We start from the raw sequence: 18,000 nt of genomic DNA, 5'->3' as shown, positions 1-18,000 counted from the left end.
ATAGTGCATCAACCCCAAATATTCTGCATTTCCACCTTTGCCATGCCACACCACACCATTATCCTTCAATGCTCAGATCCAGCATTGTTTCCTCCAGGAACCTTCACAGAACTTCCAGGTGATCCAGGTACTTCTCTCTGGGTCCCCATAGCACCCTGTGCATCCATCTCTTTCTCTTACTCCTCTGTGATATTGACATTTCTGAGCACCAATTGCTGGTAAATATTTTCTGAACTGAACTGCACCCCTGCCAACCTCTCTCCTGGGGCTCCAGGCCTATTTGACAAGTGCACTTGGTTTGTCCCTCAGACACCTAAATCTTAACTTGTCTAATAAGTGTTGTAACATCATCTTGCCCTGATGTTTCCTTCTTCCTGCACTCCATATCTTGGGGAATATATTTTGGGGAGTATATTTTTAAGAAGGTCACTCTGCTGCTCAAATCTTTTTTTGCTCTCTATTCCCTTATCAAATGGCTTTTGTTGGTGGTAAGACCTTCCAGTCTGGCTCCTCTTTGATTCTTTAGCCATATCTCTTATCATACTCTCACACAGAACGTTGGGCTCTAGGGATGAGGAGGAGTTGGTGGCCAGGTAAAGAAGATGGTGGGGGAGGGTGTTGGTGGCATTCCAGGCAGAAGAACGTCACTTGGGAGGGCCCTGAGCGTAGGGGAGATGCGGCTCTCTGAGTAACTGCATGGAGCCGGCGTGGCCGGCTTGCAGAAGCAGGTAGGGAGTCAGGAAGGATGACACAGGAGGCAAGAGTGGGGTCGACCTCTCTGGGGCCATGGAGCCACATGAAAGAGGACTTTGGTTTTATCCTGAGAGCTCTGAGAAGCCATTATGGGGCTTTAGGCAGAGAAGCAATATGATCACATTTGTATTTTCAAAATGTGCAAATTTTTTCTCTGTTGCCTGTGGAGGATGGATTTGAGGACTGGAGGGGTGGGAGTGGGCCATTTAGGAGGTGTTTGGGTAGCAATTCAGACTAGGGAGGTGGAGAGAGGAGGGTGGTGCCGAGGAGCTGCTTACGAGGCTGGGTCCACAGGATCAGGAGAGGCAGGCTCCTGGATGGCTTCCATCTTCCGGGGGATGCCAGGGCTCTGCCTGAGGTGGGGGACACTGAGTGAGGAGGTGGATTTGGGGAAGCAGACCGAGTCTATTTGGGACATAAGGGTGAACTCCTCAAGGATGGACAGACGTGTTATTCGTCTCTAAGTCTCTGTCTGGGCACAGCAGGAGCCCCAGTAATGTTTGCAGAATGAGTGATGGGAAAGGCACTCTCGGGCTTGCTGCCTGCTTTGTTGGTTGAACGTCCAGCTGCCCCTCGGTTGACAAGGGCAAAGTGCCTGTGTGGTGGTCTCTGACTTGGTGGGTTATCTGCCCAAATAGACTGCTGAGGTGAGAGCAGAGAGAGGCACACGCAGGTAGACAGTGGGCATGTGTCGGGGTGAGAGAGAGAGAGAGGGACACTGGGAGTTGGGGGAGTGTTGTGCGTAGCATTGCATCACCATTCAAGAACATCTACTGCTCGGCTGGGGGCATGGTCTGGACACTTTCCCACCACGAACACATAATATTTCCAGATGTCCCCAGAGGCTCGGGGTTTCATTTTGCAGCCAGGGGTATAAGACATAGAAGGCCGAGGCTCCAGTCACACTGCTGAGGCATCTGAGCACAGTCCATCCATTCATCCCACCACATAGCACCTGTTTGTTCACCGGCCACACGCCAGGCCCCTGTACTGGGCTCCAGGAATATTAGGGCAACAGCACAGGCTTGGTCCCAGCCCCCTTGGGCTTACACACTTCATGTGCATCCAGACACAGTGGTGTCACCATCACTAGGGCCACCTTTAGGGTCAGCCAGAAAGATCTAGAGCATGTTATGCTCACTTCCGTCTCAGCTGGCTGAGCGGTAGCACGTCCAGACTCCACGCATGATGCTGTCATTGGAGTCTGATCTCTAACCACACGTACCTACTTGTGGGAGGCTCAGAGCAGTGATGCTTGTAATGGCCAGAAACTCACAGACACTCAACTGCCCAAGAGGAGTGAATGGCTATGTAGAAGACTACAAGCATACGATGGGAGAGCGTGACATTATCTAAGAATGTGGGATTATGTTGATGTGTTAATTAGATAGGATTTACTGTATCTGTGAGATTGCCTTTCATGAAATAAGAAGATAAAATATCAGGTACACACTAATTACAGCTGCTCTAAAACCTGTGTATATACATTGGAATCTCAATTGTGTAAGGAAAACGCAATGCATAGCAAAAGACTGAAACACAACTAATCTTAACAATATCTACTTTAGGTAGAGGGATTATACATGGTCTTTCTGCTTCCGTGTTGTTTTCTATTCTTTCCAAACTTTTTATAATGAGCAGGTATTTACTGTGAAAATTCAGAAAAGTAAATACATTAAAACCCTCCTAGGTTTACCCATTGGCACAGGTCAGAAAACTATTCCCAGGGATGTATGAAGAGCTTGGTGATCACTAGATTCTTGTTGTTCGTGTTTGTAATGAACCACACGCAGATACTGGAGAGCTGACCTTGGTGGGTGTTAACGTGCCCTTTTAACGTGCCTCCGAAGTTCTGTGATTCAACTTAATTCTGTACAAGTTTGGCAGTTCATAACCTGGTCAGGGAGGCAGACTTATTTATTTACTCATTCATTCATTCATTCAACAAATGTTTACGGAGTTCCTGCTTTGTTCCTGGAGTTGTCCCAGATGCCGGAGAACATAAACACATAATTACGATGAGTGTAAGAAGCGCCTCCGCAGAGGGCCCTGCAAAATGTTAAGGGCATACAGCAGAGGGAGAGCTAACCCTGTTTGGGGATGTGAGGGTCGGGGAAGGACTCCTGATAATTTGAACAGGGCCTTGAGGGATGAATAAGGGTTCTCTAGGCAGCAACTAGAGGGAAATGGAGCCTATGCTACTTTGAGAATTATTTTTAGAGATGCCTGTGTGTGCTCTGAAGGAAGATGGAATAAGTGTTTAGAGACTGTTGTCCTTATTCCAGCCAGGAAATCAGAATAAGGAGTTGAGTTCAAAGGTCTGAATAACCCCTTTGAGTCCTAGCTGTTTTTCTACCCCATGTTTAACTAAGCATCGTGTGCATTCAAGGCCTTCTTGAATAGTGACCTGCTTAACACATCAGTGCCACCAGGTCCAAGAACTGGAATCAACTGGATCCTGCTGGGCTGGAGAAACATGTGTGACCCCTGGATTTCTGTCCTCATGCAGAAAGCAAGGACGGCTTTCAGAAGGGGACCTAGGGCTGGAGAGTCCAAGTGGCAAATATTAGTGTTAATAAGAAATCTTGAAAAGGGGATTGTTGGGCATCACTTGTCTGTCTAGTTCTGTTCCTTTTCCTTCTTCCCTGCTTTTTTCGGTCTTTGTCTCTCTCCTGTTTCTCCTTTCTCCTTCTGTGCCATGTCCGTCTGTCTCTTCCCTTCTCTTCTGTTTTTCTTTTTCTTCTCTCTAGTCTCTTGGAGTATTTCTCTGTTTCTTGCTTGCCTACCTCTCTCTCTTTCTCTTTCCTAAGTCTTTTGCCAACCTTGGGATCACCCCCTTGGCGTCCATTTGGGAGCCCCAACTTGTCTCTGAGGGCATTTTGAGAGGGCTGAGTTGGTGGGACTCTCTGCATTTGATTGGCCTTCCTTGACAAGGATCTCTTTTTAAAGGGTCTGAATTTACAGTGTGAAAATATAAAGGACTCTTTCATTCCAGCTTTCACGTATCCCTACTTCAGCTGAAACATTTCCAGACAGATAATCATCAGGTTTCCTACAGGAAATTAAAGTCCTCGGCCCCGGGTAGTTGCTCGCATCACCTGCGTTGCCTGTTAAGTTTCATGAAAGGCTTTGCTTTCCATGGTATGTGATAGAACAAATCTTTAATAAGATTTTTTTCCCAAATCTCTCTAATGAAGTCGGCCTTGTGTGTCCTCTAGATAAGCTCACAATGAGGCCAGCAGGTTTCCATTTTGGTGCGAGCTGTTGCCTTACCCCTTCTTATCTGAGCTGCAAGGACACGGAGCTGGCACATGACCTCAGGTCCACACTGGGGAGCTGCCCTGGGGGCAGAAACCCTTACAATGGGTGCATTCAGACCTTGCCTGTCCGGGAGCCAGTACCCCAACCCTGCTTCTTCCTCGAGCCCCTGCTGTATCCTTTGTTGAGCATCTGCTTCAGAGGAAGTCAGGCCCCCATCTGGACAGCATGGTAATCCCAACCCGGTCCCAGTGATCGGTTTAAGTCTGAGCATGTAACCCATTTTTTGACCAGTGAGATATGAAGGAAAGTCTAGGGACTTCAGGAACAATTTTTCTCATTGTTAAAAAGAGACCCAATCCACAACAGGTGTGTTTCCCTTTGTTGTCTCTGGGCTTTTTTTTTTTTTTTTTTTGAGACAGGGTCTTATTCTGTTGCCCAGGCTAGAGTGCTGTGGCATCATCATAGCTCACTGCAACCTCAAACTCCTGGGCTCAAGAGATTTTCCTGCCTCAGCCCCCCATGTAGCTGGGATTACAGGTGCATGCTACAACACCTGACTAATTTTTCTATTTTTGGTAGAGACGGGGTCTCGCTCTTGCTCAGGCTGGTCTCGAACTCCTGGTTTCAAGGGATCCTCCCACCTTGGCCTCCCAGAGTGCTAGGATTACAGGTGTGAGCCACCACACCTGGCCTATTGTCTCTGGACTTTGAAGGGTGCTGATGGGATGCCTGAATGTGCTGTGGCCACCTCGTGATCAACATGCTGAGGATGGTGGAGCAGAAAGTCAGAAAGAACCAATGCTCATGGTGACATGTGCCACCAAATTAAGGACACCTGGAGCTGTTCTACCTTTTGAATTCTTAGTGTGTGGGATAATAAATGTCCTTGTTTTTAAACTCTTTTGAGTTGGGTTTTCTTTGCTGGCAACTAAAAGAAAGCATCTTAGCAGATACAATCAGGGAGTCCAAGGTGGGCCCGCCATGTTTTGTAAGGGAGGTTGAGTTCACTGAGAGAGGGGTGGGGAGGGGGATGAGCCTTGGTGCCAGGCGCAGAGAGCTATTTAATGACGTTTCAGTGCTGGGGAAATTTTACATAGAGACCGTTCTGAGTCCTTTACCCACAGTTGCTCCAAGTACAAATCATGTCTCAAATGCCAGCAACAGCGCTGAGGGGGAGGCAAATACACCCAATTTTCAGTTCTCCATGGTGATGAGGGATGTGGATAATTGAAAACAGCAGATAATCCCCGAACCTGCTTTGAGTCACTGACTTCCACTGCCTCCCCCACCGTCACTTTTCTGGTGCAGCTGACAAAATGCCACATGGATGCACGTTTCCCCTCCTGTCTCTTCTGCTGGATCATTTGGCAAAGCTGCTTACCCACTTCACAATGCCCAAGGCCAGGGCGACAGAAGCAAGCGGGTGAACACCGCTTCCCCAGCCAAGAATAGCTGGAAGCCCCACGACTGAGCTTGGCCTTTAGGTGGGCTCTGCCTACACCTTGGGCTAGTTTGGCTTCAACCTCTCCAGGTTTTTAGGAGGTCAAAGACAAGAAGGCTCAGGGATCCTCCACACGGAAGTGAGTACCAGAGATGCTGGGCTCCTCTCCTCGCATGGGCCCTGCCCAGGCCGGCCAGGGCGCAGCTAACCTCATGCGAGCACAGGGCTCCTTCCCACATGCCACATGCTCCTTAGGGACAAGCGTGTCTCTGCTCTGCCATTCCCCCTCTCCAGAGCAATGGCACAGACTAAGATTTATTGTACTCATTGGATTTAGAACTTAGGGAGTCGTGACCCAAGCCCCCTTTCGAGTCAGTGAAATACCGTCATACAGGAGGGATGAGAAGCGGGGGGGGAGAAGGAAATGAACATTCACTGGGTACCTGCTACGTGTCCAGCACCGTGCGGCTGACCAGGTCACATCTACTATTTCATGGGGAGACCAGTTCTTTCCAGTTAGAACTTGTCTAACCTGAAGTGGGAGATACTGCCTGTTTGCTTGTCTCTGGCAATCTATTCTTCTGGAAAATTCCTGCCTTGGTACCAATACCACACAAATCAATTTCCCACAGTCTCGGCCATGACGTGCCGGTGTCTCAGGATCTCTTGCTATCTTGTTCTTTCTCTCTATAGTAGAAGTCTGATCAGCGAGATCCCTGGGTCTGAGAGCTCTGGACAACCTAAGACTTCTCCCTTGGTTGTGGGGGAGCCGTCAGGTGTCTGGGCCTTTACTGGGAGATGCAGAAGCGCCCCCTGCTCAGAGCCAAGGCTCACTGCGGGAAATGGCTGCAGTAAGATGCTGGGGCTGCCAGGGAAGGCTCCCATCCTTTTCTCTTTTTCTTTTCTCACCTGCCTGACTGGCTCAGAAGTTTCTCTAGTGGAAGTGGCAAGAAGTAAATAGGAAGCCACCAGCTTTTCTTACCCTTTGAAGCTCACATTTGCCAGTTCCTGGGGCCACCAGGAGGCTTAATCACTGGGTTTGCAGGAGGAGAAAGGCATTGTGCTAAGAAAGAGGATTACCGCTCGCCAGGCCTCCCAGGAGCTCCCGTCGTGGGCCACAGGGATTGCTGGAGCAGCAATTTGTCATGAAATCGGCCCTGGGAACACAATTTCAGAAACAATCAGAGGAGGCATGGTTTCTTAAATTGTAGGAAAAACTCCCCGGTTAGAATAATGGCTTGGATTTGGCACACATTCTTTCTGAGATGTGCAGCTTCATCCATTTCCATTCTGAGGCGTGACTTTCAAACACGAGATGGGAAGAGAGCCAAGATGAGGGTGCTGGGCCTTGGAGACTGGAACTCAGTTATTTAATCTTGGGCAAGTCCCTAGGCCCCTCTGGGTCCCCGTTTCTCTTCGTCAAATGGGATGACAAGAACTGCCTCATAGAGAGAGATAGTAGGGGATTTAGAAAGGCCTTTGATCCCCCTGTCTTTCTCCCAGTGTCTCCCTATGTGTCTGTATGTCCCCACACAGAGGCACTCATGCACACGTATGTGTGTAGCTATGCGTATATACGTGAGTGTGTACATTAATATCTATCTCAAGGGTCTTTGGGGGTGGAGATGGGCTTCCCTGGTCTGTTCACACCTCCTCCAGGGTGGATGCATGTGGGGAGGGGGTTTCTGTGTGGTGGTCAGGGCGGAGCAAAGCTAACCTTGTCCTCTCCATGGCCATCTCTGAGTCACCAGGCATTAGGTTCTCCAGAAGGCCAAGCTGGCCACCACCTACATGTCAGCGACTAGTAGGGCCCCATGTGCCTTCCTATATGCCCTCTCTTTAACAGTTCCCTGTGGCCACGGAGGGGGAGGTGGGGAGGCAAAGCCGACCGTGCCCTGCCCAGCGGTGTATGGTCTTTGATTGGGATGTTCTGTATTGGACCTATGTCCATGGCTGTGTGGAGCCTTGCTGTCTTGGTGACCTAGTCTTATGTGTAGGTGGGTAGCCGTAGTGTCACATGAGGTGACAATGCTCTGATTTCATGGTGGAGAGCCTGATGGTGGAGAAAAAGCTCTGGTCTCATGGTAGGGACGGGATTAGAGGTGATAGTTCTCTGGTCATATGGCGGAAGCCTAATGGGGTGGTAGCACACTCTGTTTTCACGGCGGGGACACTAGCAGTGGTAATAATGATCTGATTTCCTGGTGGGGACAAATGAGTGGGGCTTGTGTGGCAAGCGGGAACCTGGGGTGCTTCTGCCCCGAGGGCAGCAGAGTGACCAGAAGTCCAGCTCAGAAATGCTTCTGGACCTGCCATTGTTCTTAAATAAGAGCAAAAGGGCCGTCACGGTCTTTCTTGCAGACACTGTTCACGTACGTGGCCGTGAGACCTCTGCTCTCCCCTCTTCCTCACAGCATCCTGCCCAAGAGACACTGGCCATAGTGATTAAGTGTCTGATTTGATGGGGAGCCTGTTAAGTCACTATTGCTTTTCTAATTCTGGTTAAATCAACATTGGTTTTGTCAATCTACCTCCATAGGCTGAGCTTGTTGCTTCCAATTTCGGGTGATTTCCATCTTGTCGCTCTACCCGTCCCTCCTTGGCCCATTTAATCCCCGGGCTCTCCGGCTGCCCAGTTCCTCCTGTGAGGCATCCTGGCTGCCTCCGAGGCTTGGCAATTAGAGACCTGGACTCCAGCAGGGAAGGCATCTTCAGATTATTGCTGAGGAGGGTGAGCCCAACTGCAGTGTCCATGGCAACCCTCCGGCTATCACCTTTACTGGGAGAGAAGGAAGGCAAAAGAGGGAAGGGAGGCAAGCGAGATGCCTACCCTTTTGCATTATGCATACCCAGTGTTGGGCACAGAGGGCCTTGGCTCCTGACTGCCTGGTGGGTGTGATAAGGGGAGAGGGGGCTTCTTTCCTCATTTGACGGCAGTGCCTTGGAGTGGAGCTGTGCCGGTGGGTGTCCAATAACAACTGATAGGGGATGGGCCAGTTGAAGGGGACACACTGAAGAGGCCTGGTTTGGGTGCCGGCTTTGGCCTTAACTCACGAGTGAGTTAAGGCAAATACATTCCAACTCGGAAGGTCTTTTCTTGCTAGTAAGGGTGGGCCCTGAGGCGTCTCTGGTCCTGTCCAGGCTTCTCATTTAAAGGCTTTATGGTGCCCTTGCCTAGGACATAAAACTAGTGTAGATTCTTCTTCCCCAGTGGTGAAAAAACCCAAGGAAGCTTGACAAATCGGAGCTATCTTTGCAAAATATTCGCAAAAATTGACCCTGGCACCGGATCCAGTCCATGGGCCTCCATGGAAAGAGGCAAAAAGCTGAGACCCGCGTTCAGGTTCTGGGGTCTCTCCCAGGTGCCTGGAGTGTGAAGCTATGTGCGTGCGCCACCAGCAGAGGCCGCCATACTCCTCACAAACCTGCCACAGGTTGCTCTGCCCCAGGTGGGTGAGCCCCGGGTGAGCATAGCCAGCTGGGACTGCAACTTCAGAGCCAGAGCCCGGCATGGAGCCAGGATCTTCCCTCTTGAGCTGCCACTGTCGACTGGAGTCCGGGAGCGACTGACAGTGCCACCGCTGGCTCAGAGGGCTCCGGCCAAAGCTGCCGGCCAGGGCCTGTGGGTCACCCACTGTCCCAACTCTAGGAGGATGGTCCATCCAGACCAGGGAGCACTTGCTGCCTCTTTCCATGCTAGGGGCCATCGCTGTCCTCGTTTGGGGCCTTACCTTGGGCAGCTCAGGTGCCTGTTTTGTGTTTAGGAAACTGTTAGAGGTTTTTTCTTTACTTTTTTTTTCTCTGAGCCTTTTGGAACTGGGGCCAGGAAACTAATTTTTTCAGTAAATCTTAATTGAGAACATGCTCTGTGGCAGGCACAGTTTTAGGCACTGGGGATACGGCAATGAACAAAATAGACAGGAAGCCGCCCTTGTGAAGCTGAGTTTCCGGCGGGGAGGGTGCCGTGGTCTGCACTGTAGTGTGGGGCTGGGAGTGGACACCCACACACCGAGGACGGCGGGCATGGGCTCTCTCCACCCACTCAGCCCCAGGCAGACGGACCTTTGGCTCAGCTGCTGAGCCCTGGCCAATCAGGGGTCTACACGGGCCCTCCCGCAGCCGCTGGTTCTCGCACTCGTCCACTCCTCCATGCGCACACTACTTCACAGCTCCCTGGGAGCCCTGCAGGGCATCTTGGTGACAGAATGTTGGCACCGCGTGCCCATTTCCCATGCCTTCTCTCCAGACACGCTTCTTTCCAGACACAATGTCCACACCTTTCATTTGACCCTTGACCCCCTCAAATAAATAAACATTCCCATCCGGACTGACTCATCTGTCCAGAACAGCAAGTTCCCGCACCAAAGCCACAGAGAAGGGGTCAGGAGAAGCATTTAGAAATGTATCTCCGTTGTCACAAACCAACTGTGGAGGGAGGTGTGAATGGGTCCAGCCTCACAAGCTGAGAGTGGCGCAATTTGCTTGTCAGCGGTCGCAGGCAGGAAAACAGGATTGCCAGCCCGACACTGTTCCCAGCGCCCCTGCCAGGCTGCCGCACTCTGCCTTCTCTCCAGGGTAGGACCAGCCCGGCCTTCCACGGGGTTTTAGACAAGATAGGTCTCCGTGGAGCCACTCTTGTGAAGTCTTACCCCACTCCTGTGGTCAGAGGGGGTTTCAGGAGGGGAGGGCAGGGGGGATGCTTTCTCTGGAAAGGGATGAAGCCAAGTGGTGGTGGCTGAGTGAAGAGAGTGTGACCTGCAGAGGGGACAAACGTGTTTGGCTCCTGGCTTGGCCTGTTTCCTCCCCTGTGAACAACAGCCAGTGACTTTCTCTGAAACTTGACTCAGTTTCTTCATCTGTAGAATGGGGATACTAATCTTACCCCCTAGCTTGCTGGAACCACACACATACCCAGAGTAAGGCCTTGGTAAATGCTCCCCGTGTGTGTGTGGGTTGGGCTTTTTGTCCCCTTTATAGGGACACCCGGACAAGGTATGTGAGTTTCGGTTTTTCTCCAGCAAAGCAGCGTATGTGAGGAGACGGTGTGGAGCTGAAGAATCCCCGGCAGCCGTGGGTGGCTGAGCTGTTAGTGTGAGGCTGGTGGGAGGGGCATGTGCTGCGGCCCTGCCTCACTCCTTGGGCATGGGTTGGGGAGGGTCAGCGGAGCATGAGTTGTAGGAGGCCTCACCTCAGGGTCTGGACATCCAGGGACTCAGAGAAAAAAAGTGTGGACAGGAGACCTACGTTTACCAACTGGCATTCCTGGTGGCTGGTGGTGCAAGTAAGGGGCAGGCCCCAAACTCTCACTCACACATAAACTCACTCACCCACTTATTTATTCAACACACTTTTGGGTGCCAGGTGAGGTGCAGTGTTTTGCGTGTGTGTGTGTGTGTGTGTGTGTCTGTGTGTGTGTGTGTGTGTGCGCGCACTTTACAATTCACACCTTAAGCTCCTGTCACCAAGGAGCTTATAATGTAAATTAAAATCAGGGGAGCAAAGACACAGAGTGAGGGCTGGGGTGGAGAGGCATTCCAGGCAGAGTGGATGGGAAAGCGCACAGACAGACCCAGGTTCAAAGTCATCAGTAACCACTGACCTTGTAAAGGTCACTTAAAACTTTGTAAACTTTAATTTATGGGGGTGAGAGTGGGAATGATGGAGCAATAGAACCAGGACTGCCAGGAGGTGCAAATGAGGTACTGAACATGAAAGCAGTTGGAAAACTGTAAAGTGCTATGCAAACACAGGGAGTGTTTTCACTATTAGAGCATTAATTAATCCAATAATAAAACTCCTAGATGAGAACATGATAATGACTGAACCTGGATGGGCTAATAAGCCATCCAGGCCAGAGCTGTCTCTAACCCAACCATCCGGAATCTAGGGGAGGGTTGGTTGATCTTCATGAGACTATCCTTAGAAGGTTAAGGGTATCCCTCAAACACCACTGGTGTTTCTAGGAAACTCACAATTATCTGTCATTGTATCTAAACTCTATCCCTCCATCCATCCATCCATCCATCCATCCATCTAATAAACCTTTAATGAGTATATTCATGGCCAGGTACCCTGCTCAGTGGTGGGGATACAGGAAAAAATTAGACCCCTTTTCTGCTCACAAGGAGGTCACAGCCTGTGGAAAGACAGCCATATAAAACATGAATCATTACTTTCCTTAAACTTATTTTCAGTCAGTTCTACCTTTTGGGGATAACAAGTTCTACAGACCATAGATTATGGAATTTTAAAGTGAATGATCTTAGAAAGCATCTCTTCTATCACACTCATTTTACTAATGGGAAAATTGTGCCTATTATTGGTTGTGAAAAGTACTGTGACTTATTTTATTTGCCTTTAAATGGCCTTTCTCAGGTTTCCAGTTCAGTCAGTTGAATTAATCTTTGTTAAGCATCTACTATATGCCGGACTCTGTGGGAGAGCTGCAGATACAGTGATGAAGAAGGCATTCCTGACCTCAGGGAGGTCACAGTCTAGGAGAGAAAGGACACAGAAAGAGGTAATAGATATGTTACCTGCTAGAGACCATGTTAGCACAGGGGACAGAAATTACAGAAGGCCCCTGATTTGGATTTGGGGAGCTCAGGGGAAGCTTCTCAGAAAGAAGACCTATGAGCCATGTCTTGAAGGACAAAGAGAAACGTGTTAGCTGAAAGTGTAGGGGAAGAGGGTGCCAGGCAGAGGGAGCAGAGGGAGCCAAGGCATGGAGGTGTGAAGTAGCGCAGCTTATAGGGGAACTACAAGAGGTTGGGGATGCTGGGGCTTAAAAAGGTAGGTGGCAAAGAATGAGGCTTGCAGGGAGGGCAGGGACTGAGTGACAGCACACCTGATGTGGAGCTGGTATGGCCTAAGGCCACCCTACCTTCCTGAGTTTGCTGAACGTGTCGTTGTTCACTTTCCTTGCACTCTGTGAGGTACAAAACTCCACCATATCCTTGTGGCCTCCATCTTCGCAGACTGAAAAGGCCCAATTTATCAGCCTTTCATTTTAGGGCAGTATAAGGAGTTGCTGCCCATCCTTCAAGGTGTAGCTGAAGGCCCATCTCCGCCATGAAGCCTCCCTTGGCAACGTCCTACCTTCAATAAACTCTTATTGTCTCGACCACACTTTGAAATCTTTATTGTTGTTTTTTATCACCCCATGGGAATATAACTAGTCTCTACAGTGGGATTGTGAGCTCCTGAGGGTTGGCTATGTGAGTGACATGGTAATGTTTAATAAACACCAGTAAGACCAAATCCTTTAGATGTGAGTTTCAGGATACATGGCAAATACTTGAGTTTTGGGATTAGACAGGCCTGGGTTTGGTTCCAGTTTTGTCGCTAGTTACTAGTTAGTAACTGTGGGCAAGTTTTAAAATCTAATGTCTCTGTTTTTCATTTATAAAATTGGTGATGGTCTCAACTCATGGGCTGTTGTGAAGACACGGTTGTAGCTGGGGGTCCGGGAAGGCATTGGGGGCTTCAAAACACTGGGGATTTGGACATTCAGCAATGGTGGGATGATGCTTGAGGGCAGTGGCTCTGTAGGGCACTCTGACATGAAAGGCCCTGTGGTTGAGCACCTCTCAGTTGATTCACTAACCTGTAGTCACTTTACAGTTACAAAGTATTTGACCTGCTACCTCATCAGAGCTAAGGAAGTCTAAGGTCTGAGAAGTTAAGCAGTTGGCCCAAGGTCACACAGTGAGCAAGTGGCAAATCATGTGGTGGTGAGAGGAAAGACAGAGACCAAAGGCCTGGCCATGGCTGGAGGAGGGTAGACAGCACGGGCTGTGTGGAGTGACATGGAATAAAGCAGGAGTGTGCTGGTAAATGTTTAGCAGTGCCAATTTCTGTGGTGTAAATACTCCCACCATGACTGATTTCACGCTATCAATGTGACATTACTGAATGTGGCGTTGGGAAGAGATGTGTACGGTTGGCTTTTATGAGCCAGTACTGGCCAGCTCCAGCACACCACCGTGAGATTCAGGGCTGCCTTCTGCGGTGGGGTGGGACAGCCCCCTTCACAGTGACTCGCATCTAATCTTCCCCCAAACCTCATGAAGTGGGGACCCTTATTACTTCCACTCTACAGAGTAGGAAGCTGAGGATCAGAGGTTATCTTGCCTGTGGTCACACAGCCATTCTGTGGCAGAGAAGGGCCCCAGCCTTGGCAGTCTGACTCTAGAGCCCAAGCTCTAACCATGACACTGTCCTCCTTCTATTCATGACAGGGTGGCTCTAATGAGGGGCGGGAACTGCCTCAGTGGCACCAGCTGTCAAGTTCCAGCCCATTCTCAGATGAATCTCTGGTCTTTGGCTCTGGCATAGTTGGGGCCTCACCCAGGCAGTTTCTCATCCTCATCCATGATGGTGGGACATGCTCTACCAGGTCCCATTTGGATCCGGCTGGCACTGCCAGGAGAACTGGAGGCAGGATGCTGGCCCAGAAAGGTCAGCTGAGGCAGAAGGCAGCTCATGGGGGTGCAGATGGCACAGAAATGCCCAGGCCTGGAATCTGTGCCCCCAGAATGACTTTTCACAGCGCAGAAGCTATATCTGGCATTAAACCCCAAATACCAACCACACATTTCTACTAGCAATATATTAATGATAATTTTATTAGAAAATCATCAAACCTAAACACATGATCTGAATCCTTGAACCAAACAGGTGGCTCTGTTTGGGGATGGAGGAGAGGGAGGGAAATCAGGAAGAGGAGGAAAGGCAGGGCATGCTGGAGGGGGTTAGGTGTGTGGGGGTACTGGAGGGCTAGATCACGGGAAAATGTGAGACCCCAGGCTTGCATCTGAGCCCTGGTGCTGTGACTTGCAGTGTGTGCATGTGGGAAATGACTACCTCATTGATAATAATCATCATCAAGATTATTGTGCAAGAGTAATTGTAATTATTTATATCTGGGGTTGTGGCTGGTATTACAAGTAATACTTACTCTCAATCATCGGGGCTGATGGGGGATTGGAAAGGTGAGTACTGATATACAGAGGGTACTCTGGGCACATTGGGTGGGAGCTCTGCCCCTCCCTTACCTGGTGCCTTTCTGCTCCCCATTCAGGAGAGTTGCTTTAGAAGCTCGCCACTGCATGTGTGCATGTGTGTGTGCATGTGCCAATGCATGCACACACCTATGTATATGTGTGTACCTGCATGTCCATCTGCATGTATGTTTCTCTGTGTGTGCACCTGTGGGTGCATACATGGATCTCCCACCCTTCCCTCTTCCCATCTAGGTAGGGAGCTGGACAGAGGCCAAAGGGTGATGGAGAATCAGGAGCCATACAGGAAGATCCCTCCTCTTAAAACCTCAGGTGTGCTTGGGGAATTCCATAATGGCATCTCCCTCTCTGATCTCTAAGGCTGCTGCAGTTAAAAATGAAAATAAATTCAGCTCTGGTCCCATCCTTTGGAACCTCCTCTGCACACAGTGTGAGCTTAATAAATACTTGATGATGATGATTCTGAACCTGGGAAGCCAGCAGATGTTCCCAGCTCTGACTCCCAGAGCCCCATGGGGTAAATCAGGCAGGGAGTGACCATGGGGGATTGTCAGTCTTCCTGCCAGATCCTCCAGTAACTCTATGCCCTGCTGTTAGGGAAGGGACTGGGGCCTTGGTCTCACACATCCTGCTTTGGAGAGGCCAGCTCTTCCTCAACAGCTTCTTTTTGTCCCTTTCCCATTCATCATTTGAACAATATTTATGGAACCACTTTGTTCTGAGCAGCATGTTGGAAAAGCATCCTGGGAGACAGTGTAGGAGTTGTGGGATCAGACTGACCTAAGTTCAAATCCTAGCACCTTTCTTTCTTTTTTTTTTTTTTTTGAGACAGAGTCTCACTCTGTTGCCTAGGCTAGAGTGCCATGGCGTCAGCCTAGCTCACAGCAACCTCAAACTCCTGAGCTCAAGCGACCCTCCTGCCTCAGCCTCCTGATCAGCTGGGACTGCAGGCATGCGCCACTATGCGTGGCTAATTTTTTTCTATGTATATTTTTAGTTGTCCATATAATTTCTTTCTATTTTTTTAGCAGAGACGGAGTCTCGCTCTTTCATTACATACAAGCTAGGTGAAATCTGGCAGGTTACTTATCTATGCTTGAGTGTTTTCTTTTCTTTCTTTCTTTCTTTTCTTTTCTTTTCTTTTTCTTTCTTTCTTTTTTTTTTTTTACAGTTTTTGTCTTAAGAAGAGAATGATCATTTTCATAGGGTTGACGTGAGGGTTGGAAATAACGGAGAAGCACCTGCACTCATGTTACAGGCACTGAGTCAGTGATAGGTGAGTTTATCCACTTGGTGTCAGGAGCAGTGGGCCCCCTCTGCTTCTGTGACCTTGACGTTGTTACTCAGCATCTCTGAGCATCAGTTTTTGAGTTTGTAAAATGAGAACATAATGCCCACTTCCTTGGGCACTGTGTTTGGAGAATGTATAGTATCTGGATAACATGTGAAACAACCTATCGTAGACTGGCCATTATTAGGTATTCGTCTTTCCCTCTCCCTGCCCCCTCATCGTGGTGCACAGCTCCGTTCCTTAGGAGGCCGTCTGTCCCTCCTCCCGTCGCCCGCGTGAGCGTACATCCCTTATCGCCGTGGGCTTGTGGGATTTGGCCATACCTGCCAGAGCAAAGAGGGCAGCTGCTCAGCTCGGGAGTGGTGGAGCAAAAACTACAGTTCCCAGCGCTCGCTGCGCTGCCACTGGGGCCCGGAGCCGAGGACGGCAGGCCCCTCCTCCGGGGAGGAGCCTCCTTAGGGGGCGGAGCTAGGAGGCGGTTGAGAGTGCAGCCAAGCCAATGAGACCAGCTGCTAATAAGTGGGCTTGGCTTACGATATAACAGCGGCAGGAGGAGGAGAGCGAAGCTATTGAGCCAGCGAGGAGTGAAGCTGAGCCTGGCCTCGCACGCTCCTAGAGGACCACCTCCTGAGACAGAGTTCTTTCTCCCCCCTTCTGCTTTCTCCAAGCTCCCCTCCTGCCCTTCCTCCCTGCCCAATACAATGCATTCTTGAGTGGCAGCGTCTGGACTCCAGGCAGCCCCAGAGAACCGAAGCAAGCCAAAGAGAGAGGACTGGAGCCAAGACACTCTGGTGGGGGAGCTTGGATGCCTGGCTTTCTTTGAGGACATCTTTGGAGCGAGGGTGGCTTTGGGGTGGGGGGTTGTGCTGCAGGGAATACCGCCAGGCCCCAAGATGGACACTTCTGGGCACTTCCATGACTCGGGGGTGGGGGACCTGGATGAAGACCCCAAGTGCCCCTGTCCATCCTCTGGGGATGAGCAGCAGCAGCAGCAGCAGCAGCCACCACCGCCGCCAGCGCCACCAGCAGCCCCCCAGCAGCCCCCGGGACCCTCGCTGCAGCCTCAGCCTCCGCAGCTTCAGCAGCAGCAGCAGCAACAGCCACCGCATCCCCTGTCTCAGCTCGCCCAACTCCAGAGCCAGCCCGTCCACCCCGGCCTGCTGCACTCCTCTCCCACCGCTTTCAGGGGCCCCGCTTCATCCAACTCCACCGCCATCCTCCACCCTTCCTCCAGGCAAGGCAGCCAGCTCAATCTCAATGACCACTTGCTTGGCCACTCTCCAAGTTCCACAGCCACAAGTGGGCCTGGTGGAGGCAGCCGGCACCGGCAGGCCAGCCCCCTGGTGCACCGGCGGGACAGCAACCCCTTCACGGAGATCGCCATGAGCTCCTGCAAGTACAGCGGTGGGGTCATGAAGCCCCTCAGCCGCCTCAGCGCCTCCCGGAGGAACCTCATCGAGGCCGAGCCTGAGGGCCAACCCCTCCAGCTCTTCAGCCCCAGCAACCCCCCGGAGATTGTCATCTCCTCCCGGGAGGACAACCATGCCCACCAGACCCTGCTCCATCACCCCAACGCCACCCACAACCACCAGCATGCCGGCACCACCGCCAGCAGCACCACCTTCCCCAAAGCCAACAAGCGGAAAAACCAAAACATTGGCTATAAGCTGGGACACAGGAGGGCCCTGTTTGAAAAGAGAAAGCGACTGAGTGACTATGCTCTGATTTTTGGGATGTTTGGAATTGTTGTTATGGTGATAGAGACCGAGCTCTCTTGGGGTTTGTACTCAAAGGTAGGGGCTGTGGTTTCTCTTTATACCTTGAACAAAAGGAATATGTAGGTAGCAAGTGAGAGATTTTGAGAGAGAGAGAGAATGAGGTGGAGAGACAGAGAGAGAGGTGGTGGTAGTGATGAGAGGCGTTTGCTCAGTTATATTGAACACTCTAACTTCCCATGGTTTTCCTTCTTGATCCCGGGAGAATTCATTCCCCGCTTCCTTCAGGGGTGGGCATCCCCATACACTGTGTCTAATATGCAGACTCTGTGTTAGGGAGGATTAAAGAATCCCTTCTGAGAAATCGTTTTTTCCTCCTGGCTCACTCGTACTAAAGCATAACCCAGCAGCTTAACGCACCAATTAATTACACTCTGCCTTGATGTGTTTGCCAGTTCCTGCGACTTCCCCTCTTCTCCTCCCCTCCCTGCTCCACTCCATTTTCTTGAGGATAAA

At 50.5% G+C, this 18,000-nt stretch overlaps 1 protein-coding gene across 1 annotated transcript in view; it reads left to right on the top strand.

Annotated features, from left to right (window-relative positions):
- Positions 1-16,343: 16,343 nt before the first annotated feature.
- The window catches only part of KCNN3 (potassium calcium-activated channel subfamily N member 3), a 149,135-nt gene continuing 147,478 nt past the window's right edge, over positions 16,344-18,000 (top strand). Inside the window, exon 1 of the mRNA XM_045545213.1 lies at positions 16,344-17,562. Within this exon, the coding sequence (XP_045401169.1) occupies positions 16,663-17,562 (900 nt within the window). The 5' untranslated portion in view covers positions 16,344-16,662. The remainder of the gene's footprint in view (positions 17,563-18,000) is intronic.

Source organism: Lemur catta, chromosome 3, assembly GCF_020740605.2.
Source record: "Lemur catta isolate mLemCat1 chromosome 3, mLemCat1.pri, whole genome shotgun sequence".
Lineage (NCBI taxonomy): Eukaryota > Metazoa > Chordata > Mammalia > Primates > Lemuridae > Lemur > Lemur catta.
Note: the sequence above shows the minus strand (reverse complement) of the source record. Positions and strands in the feature narration are given on the sequence as shown.